Genomic DNA, 8,070 nt, shown 5'->3' with positions numbered 1-8,070 from the left:
AAAAACCCAAAAAAATCCCTAAAAATTCCCAAAATTCCCCAAAAAAACCTAAAATCCCCAAAAAAATCCCCCCAAAAAATCCCCAAAAAATTCCAAAAAAAAAAACCAAAAAAAAACCCAAAAAACCCCCAAAAATCCCAAAAAAATCCCAAAAAAATCCCCAAAATTCCCAAAAAAAAACCCCAAAAAATCCCCAGAAATCCCCCCAAAAAAACCCAAAAATCCCCAAAAAATCAAAAAAAATCCCCAAAAAATCCCTAAAAAATTCCAAAAACAAAAACCCCCAAAAACCCCCCAAAAAAATCCCCAAAATCCCCCAAAAGATCCCCAAAATTCCCAAAAAAAACCCCACAAAATCCCCCAAAATCCCCCCAAAAACCCAAAAATTCCCAAAAAACCCAAAAAACCCCAAAAAACCCCAAAATCCCAAAAAAATCCCAAAAAAATCCCCAAAAAATCCCCAAAATTCCCAAAAAAAACCACAAAAAATCCCCAGAAATCCCCCCAAAAAAACCCAAAAATCGCCAAAAATCCCAAAAAATCCCCAAAAATCCTAAAAAATTCCCAAATTCCCCAAAAAACCCCTAAAAAATCCCCCCAAAAACCCCAAAAAATCCAAAAAAAATTCCAAAACAAAAACCCCCAAAAAACCCCCCAAAAAAATCCCCAAAATCCCCCAAAAGATCCCCAAAATTCCAAAAAAACCCCCCACAATCCCCCAAAATCCCCAAAAAAACCCAAAAAATCCCCAAAAAATCCCCAAAAATCCCCAAAAAATCCCCAAAAACCCCCCGAAATTCCCCAAAAAATCCCCAAAATCCCCAAAAAATCCCAAAATTCCCAAAAAAACCCCCAAAATCCCCCAAAATCCCAAAAACCCAAAAAATCCCCCAAAAAATCCCCAAAAACCCTCCAAAATTCCCCAAAAAACCCCTAAAAATCCCCCCAAAAAACCCAAAAAAACCCAAAAATCCCCAAAACAAAAAACCCCCAAAAAACCCCCCAAAAAATCCCCAAAATCCCAAAAAAATCCCCAAAAAAATCCTAAATACCCAACAATCCCCCAAAATCCCCCAAAAAAACCCAAAAATCCCCAAAAACCTCCCGAAATTCCCCAAAAAATCCCCAAAATCCCCCAAAAAATCCCCAAAATTCCCAAAAAAACACACAAAATCCCCCAAAATCCCCCCAAAAAACCCAAAAAAATCCCCCAAAAAAACCCTAAAAATTCCCCAAAAAAACCCCAAAAAATCCCAAAAAAAATCCAAAACAAAAACCCCCAAAAAAACCCCAAAATCCCCCAAAAAAACCCCCAAAATTCCCCAAAAAATCAAAAAAAAAACCCAAAAATTCCCCAAAAAATCAAAAAAATCCCCAAAAAATCCCCAAAAAATCCCAAAAAAACCCCAAAAAACCCCCAAAATCCCCCCAAAAAACCCAAAAAATTCCCCAAAAAATCAAAAAAAACCCCCAAAAAATCCCAAAAAAATCCCAAAAAAACCCCACAAATCCCCCAAAATCCCCCAAAAAAACCCAAAAAATCCCAAAAATCCCCAAAAAACCCCTGAAAATCCCCCAATAAAACCCCCAAAAATCCCAAAAAAATTCCAAAACAAAAACCCCCCAAAAACCCCCAAAATCCCCCCAAAAAACCCCCAAATTCCCCAAAAAATCAAAAAAATCCCAAAAAATCCCCAAAAAATCCCAAAAAACCCCCAAAAAACCCCCAAAATCCCCCCAAAATCCCCCCAAAAAAACCCCAAAATCCCCCAAAAAATCCCAAAATCCCCCAAAAAATCCCCAAAATCCCCCAAAAAATCCCCAAAATTCCCAAAAAAAACCCCCACAAAATCCCCCAAAATCCCCAAAATCCCCCAAAAAATCCCAAAAAAACCCCAAAAAAACCCCAAAATCCCCCAAAAAAACCCCCAAAATTCCCCAAAAATAAAAAAAAAAACAACCAAAAAATCCCAAAAAATCCAAAAAAAACCCCAAAAAACCCCCAAAATCCCCCCAAAAAAACCCCCAAAATTCCCCAAAAAATCCCAAAAAATCCCAAAAAATCCCGAAAAAAACCCAAAAAATCCCAAAAAATCCCAAAAAACCCCCAAAAAAACCCCAAAATCCCCCAAAAAAACCCCCAAAATTCCCCAAAAAATCAAAAAAAAACCCCCAAAAAATCCCAAAAAATCCCCAAAAATCCCAAAAAATCCCAAAAAACCCAAAAAACCCCCCAAAACCCCCAAAATCCCCCCAACCCGCCCCCTGCTCACCCCAGCGGACGCTGACGGGCTCCTCCAGGCTGGGGTGCAGCGCCGAGCACTCGAAGGCGTCGCCGCTCGCCGCCGCCGGCACCTCGACGCTCACCTGGGCCCGGAAGGTTCCGTCGCCCACCGGCAGCACCCGGGGCCGTTCCCGAGGGTCCCCGAGCACGACCCCGTTCCGGAACCAGCTCAGGGTGACCTCGGCGGGGGCGAAGCCCCAGGCGTGGCACGTCAGGAGCAGCGGGGCCGGAGCGGGGCCGGAGCGCGAGGCGAGCACGCGAAGGCGCGGCGGCGCTGCGGGGACGTCGCACGGTCCCCAAACGGCCCCAAACGGCCCCAAAACGGGGCTCGAATGGGGTCGGAAGGGGTCCAGACGGGGTCAAAATGGTGCCAGGTGGATTGGCATCAAATGGCCCCAAAATGGCCTGAAATGGCTCAAAATGGAACTGGATGGGCTTCAAATGGAGCCAAATGGCCCCAAAATGGCCCCAAAATGGCTCGAAATGGGACTGGATGGGCCTCAAATGGAGCCAAATGGCCCCAAAATGGCTCGAAATGGCACTGGATGGGTCTCAAATGGAGTCAAATGGCCTCAAAATGGCTCGAAATGGGACTGGATGGGTCTCAAATGGTCCCAAATGGCCCCAAAATGGCTCGAAATGGCACTGGATGGGCCTCAAATGGAGCCAAATGGCCCCAAATGGCCCCAAAATGGCCTGAAATGGCTTGAAATGGCACTGGATGGGCCTCAAATGGAGCCAAATGGCCCCAAAATGGCTCAAAATGGGACTGGATGGGCCTCAAATGGAGCCAAATGGCCCCAAAATGGCCCCAAAATGGCTCGAAATGGAACTGGATGGGCCTCAAATGGCATCAAATGGCCCCAAATGGCCCCAAAATGGCTCGAAATGGGACTGGATGGGCTTCAAATGGCCCCAAATGGCCCCAAATGGCCCCAAAATGGCTCAAAATGGCACTGGATGGGTCTCAAATGGCCCCAAATGGCCCCAAATGGCACCAAAATGGCTCGAAATGGAACTGGATGGGCCTCAAATGGCCCCAAAATGGCCCCAAAATGGCCTGAAATGGCTTGAAATGGAACTGGATGGGCCTCAGATGGCCCCGAATGGCCCCAAAATGGCCCCAAACACCCCGAAACGTCCCCAAACCTCCCCAAAACTCCCCCAAAACTCCCGAAACATCCCCAAAACGCCCCAACCTCCCCCAACCGCCCCGAAACATCCCCAAACCTCCCAAAACCTCCCCAAAACGCCCCCAAACCTCCCCAAACACCCCGAAACCTCCCCAAACCTCCCAAAACCTCCCCAAAACGCCCCCAACGCCCCCCAAACACCCCGAAACCTCCCCAAACTCCCCCAAAACGCCCCAAACTCGCCCAAAACGCCCTGAAACCTCCCCAAACTCCTCGAAACCTCCCCAAACTCCCCCAAAACGCCCCGAAACCTCCCCAAACTCCTCGAAACCTCCCCAAACTCGCCCAAAACGCCCCAAACTCGCCGAAAACGCCCCAAACCTCCCCAAAACCTCCCCAAACCTCCCCAAAACGCCCCGAAACCTCCCCAAACTCCTCGAAACCTCCCCAAACTCGCCCAAAACGCCCCAAACTCGCCCAAAACGCCCCGAAACCTCCCCAAACGCCCCGAAACCTCCCCAAACTCCTCGAAACCTCCCCAAACTCGCCCAAAACGCCCCAAACTCGCCCAAAACGCCCCGAAACCTCCCCAAACTCCTCGAAACCTCCCCAAACTCGCCCAAAACGCCCCAAACTCGCCCAAAACGCCCCGAAACCTCCCCAAACTCCTCGAAACCTCCCCAAACTCGCCCAAAACGCCCCAAACTCGCCCAAAACGCCCCGAAACCTCCCCAAACTCCTCGAAACCTCCCCAAACTCGCCCAAAACGCCCCAAACTCGCCCAAAACGCCCCGAAACCTCCCCAAACTCCTCGAAACCTCCCCAAACTCCCCCAAAACGCCCCAAAACGCCCCGAAACCTCCCCAAACTCCTCGAAACCTCCCCAAACTCGCCCAAAACACCCCGAAACCTCCCCAAAACGCCCCGAAACCTCCCCAAACTCCTCGAAACCTCCCCAAACTCGCCCAAAACGCCCCAAACTCGCCCAAAACGCCCCCAAACCTCCCCAAACTCCTCGAAACCTCCCCAAACTCGCCCAAAACGCCCCAAACTCGCCCAAAACGCCCCCAAACCTCCCCAAACTCCTCGAAACCTCCCCAAACTCCCCCAAAACGCCCCAAACTCGCCCAAAACGCCCCGAAACCTCCCCAAACTCCTCGAAACCTCCCCAAACTCCCCCAAAACGCCTCAAACTCGCCCAAAACGCCCCGAAACCTCCCCAAACTCCTCGAAACCTCCCCAAACTCGCCCAAAACGCCCCAAACTCGCCCAAAACGCCCCGAAACCTCCCCAAACTCCTCGAAACCTCCCCAAACTCGCCCAAAACGCCCCAAACCCCCCGCCCAAAACGCCCCCCGAGCTCCCCTCACCGCTCCGCGGTGGCCACACGTGGGCCGGGAGTTGCCCGCAGAGCCGGCGGCGTTCCCGCAGCCGCTGGCCCCAGCGCGGGTCCCCGTTGAGGCCTTGGGCCAGCAACTCCCCCAGGGGGGCGAGCAGCCCCCCCCCGGGGCAAGGGACGGCGCGGGGACCCCGCGGGCCCCCGAAATCCGCGCACACCAGGGGCACCTGGGCCAGCGCCAGCAGCAGCCCCAGCGTGGCGTTGGTGGCCACGAAGGAGCCGTTGGTGGCCAAGGAGCACCACGAGGCCACCTGGATGACGAAAGGGGCTGGGGGAGGGGGGTAAAAAAGAAGGGGGGTGTGAGGGGGGTTTTGGGGATTTTTTGGGGATTTTTTAAGGTTTTTTTTTTTATTTTTGGAGGTTTTTTGGGGGATTTTTTAGGGGTTTTTGGGGTTTTTAAAATTTTTTTTAGGGTTTTTTTTGATTTTTATTTTATTTTTATTTGGGGTTTTTTTTAAATTCTTTTTTTGGGATTTTTGGGGGGATTTTTTGAGGCTGTTTTGGGGGAGTTTTTGGGATTTTTTTCGGGATTTTTGGGGGGAATTTTTTGGGATATTTGTGAGGATTTTTTGGAGGGTTTTTTTTTGGGGGGGAATTTTTGTGGTTTGGTTTTTGGGGTTTTTTGGGGTATTTTGTTATTATTATTTTCAGGGATTTTTTTGTGGGATTTTTTGAGGGGTTTTAAGAGTTTTTTGGGGGATTTTTGGGGATTTTTTAGGGTTTTTTTGGGATTTTTTTTATTTACTGGGGATTTTTTAAATTTTTTTTTGAGATTTTTTGGGGATTTTTTGAGGCTGTTTTGGGGGAGGTTTGGGGATTTTTTGGGATTTTTTTCAGGGATTTTTGGGGGGAATTTTTTGGGATATTTTTGAGGATTTTTTTGAGGTTTTTTTTTTTTTGGAATTTTTGTGGTTTGGTTTTTGGGTTTTTTTGGGTATTTTGTTATTATTATTTTCAGGGATTTTTTTGTGGGATTTTTTGAGGGGTTTTAAGAGTTTTTTGGGGGATTTTTGGGGATTTTTTAGGGTTTTTTTGGGATTTTTTTTATTTACTGGGGATTTTTTAAATTTTTTTTTGAGATTTTTTGGGGATTTTTTGAGGCTGTTTTGGGGGAGGTTTGGGGATTTTTTTGGGATTTTTTTCAGGGATTTTTGGGGGGAATTTTTTGGGATATTTTTGAGGATTTTTTTGAGGGTTTTTTTGGGGGGGAATTTTTGTGGTTTGGTTTTTGGGTTTTTTTGGGTATTTTGTTATTATTATTTTCAGGGATTTTTTTGTGGGATTTTTTGAGGGGTTTTAAGAGTTTTTTGGGGGATTTTTTGGGATTTTTTAGGGGTTTTTTGGGATTTTTTTTTATTTACTGGGGATTTTTTTTAATTTTTTTTGAGATTTTTTGGGGATTTTTTGAGGCTGTTTTGGGGGAGTTTTGGGGATTTTTTGGAATTTTTTCGGGATTTTTGGGGGAATTTTTGGGGATTTTTTGAGGACTTTTTGAGGAATTTTTTGGGATTTTTTTTTAATTTTTAGGGATTTTTTTTTACTTTTTAGGGATTTTTTTATTTTTGGGGAGTTTTCGGATTTTTTGGGGGGATTTTTTTGGTATTTCTGGGATTTTTTGGGGATTTTTTAAAATTATCGGGTATTTTATTTTTATTATTATTTCTAGGGATTTTTGGGGGGATTTTTTGGGATTTTATTTTTGAGCTTTTTTAAGGTTTTTTGGGGGGTATTTTTCAGGATTTTTTAGGGTTTTTTGGGGATTTTTTTTATTAATTTTGGGGGATTTTTTGGGGCTGTTTTGGTGGATTTTTTGGACTTTTTTGAAATTTTTGGGGGGATTTTTTACAGATTTTTTGGGATTTGTTTGAGATTTTTTAATAGTTTTTTTGGGGATTTGGGGGGGGATTTTTTGGAATTTCTTTATTAATTTTGGGGCGATTTTTTGGGAATTTTTTTGGATTTTTGGGAAATTTTTGGGATTTGTTTTGGGATTTCTTTTATTGGTTTTTTGGGAATTTTGGGGGGATTTTTTGGGATTTATTTTTTAATTTTTTCGGGAGTTTTGGGGATTTTTTAAAAGGATTTTTTGGAAATTTTTTTAGTATTTTTTGGGGATTTTTAAGGGATTTCTTGGGATTCTTTTTTAATTTTGGCGATTTTTTTGGGGTGATTTTTGAAGATTTTGGGGGATTCCTTTTTGGTTGGTTTTGTTTTATTTTTGGCAGATTTTTGGGCTTGACTTTGGCATTTTTCTGGTGATTTTTGGCGTTTTGTTTTGGAGTTTTTTTTGAGGATTTTGGAGTCATTTTTGGTTTCTTTTTAATTTCTTGGGGGCTGATTTTTGGGGGATTTATTTTGGTGGATTTTGGGGGGGGTTGAGGATTTCTTAAATTTTGGGGGGGATTTGGGGGATTTTTTGTATCTTTTGGGGATTTTTGCTGATTTTTTGGGGGGGATTTTTTGCTGATTTTTGGAAGGATTTTGGGAAGGATTTTTTGGGTTTTTTTGCTGATTTTTTGGGGGGGATTTGGCGTTTCGGGGGGATTTTGGGAATTCTTAGGGGGATTTGGAATTTTGGGGCGATTTTGGGATAAAGGAACTGGGGATATCCCCAAATTTGGGGACGTGGATTGAGTCCGGGGGGGGGGGGGTTGAAGCGACCCCCCAAATCCCTCCCAGGACATCCCAAAATCCATCCCCAAATTCCCAATTTCCCCCCCCAAAATCCACCCCCCCCCCCCCCCAAACCCCACAGGACGGAGCCCCTCCAACTTCCCCTAATTCCCAACTTCCCCTTTTCCCTAAATTTCCCCCTTTTTTCCCAGAATTTCCCCCAAAACCCCACACGGCGGAGCCCCCCACCCACCACCACCAGACCTCCCCTAATTCCCGCTTTTTCCCCCCAAAATCCGCTCCCACCCCCCTCAATCCTTACAGGGCGGAGCCCCCCCCAACTTCCCCTAATTCCCAACTTCCCCTTTTCCCTAAATTTCCCCCTTTTTTCCCAGAATTTCCCCCCAAAGTCCACGCCCCCCCCCCCCCGCCCTTCCCGCGCTCCTCACCCGCCCCGGGGGCGCCGAGCGCCAGCAGCAGCAGCGGCAACATCGCGGACTGGGGCGAACTGGGACGAACTGGGACAAACTGGGACGAACTGGGACAAACTGGGACGCGCTGTCCCCCCCCTCAGGGACCCCCCCGAGGTGCCACCCCCGGGGTGGGGACATTGGGGACACCCAATGGGTGCTGGCGGCTGC

At 46.6% G+C, this 8,070-nt stretch overlaps 1 protein-coding gene across 1 annotated transcript in view; it reads right to left on the bottom strand.

Moving 5' to 3' along the window:
- Positions 1-7,942, bottom strand: part of LOC309584139 (HLA class II histocompatibility antigen, DM beta chain-like) — a gene marked incomplete at its 3' end in the record, with an annotated part of 8,973 nt that extends 1,031 nt beyond the window's left edge. Inside the window, exons 1-3 of the mRNA XM_082300080.1 lie at positions 7,879-7,942; positions 4,788-5,084; positions 2,274-2,558 (exon numbers count right to left, since the gene is read on the bottom strand). Of these exons, the coding sequence (XP_082156206.1) occupies positions 2,274-2,558; positions 4,788-5,084; positions 7,879-7,921 (625 nt within the window). The 5' untranslated portion in view covers positions 7,922-7,942. The remainder of the gene's footprint in view (positions 1-2,273; positions 2,559-4,787; positions 5,085-7,878) is intronic.
- Between the last annotated feature and the right edge of the window lie 128 nt (positions 7,943-8,070).

The sequence above is a fragment of the Coloeus monedula genome (genome assembly GCF_965178545.1).
Source record: "Coloeus monedula genome assembly, chromosome: 36".
In the NCBI taxonomy this organism is placed as follows: Eukaryota; Metazoa; Chordata; class Aves; order Passeriformes; family Corvidae; genus Coloeus; species Coloeus monedula.
The sequence above is the reverse complement of the archived record's forward strand: the minus strand, read 5'-3'. Positions and strand labels throughout refer to the sequence as shown.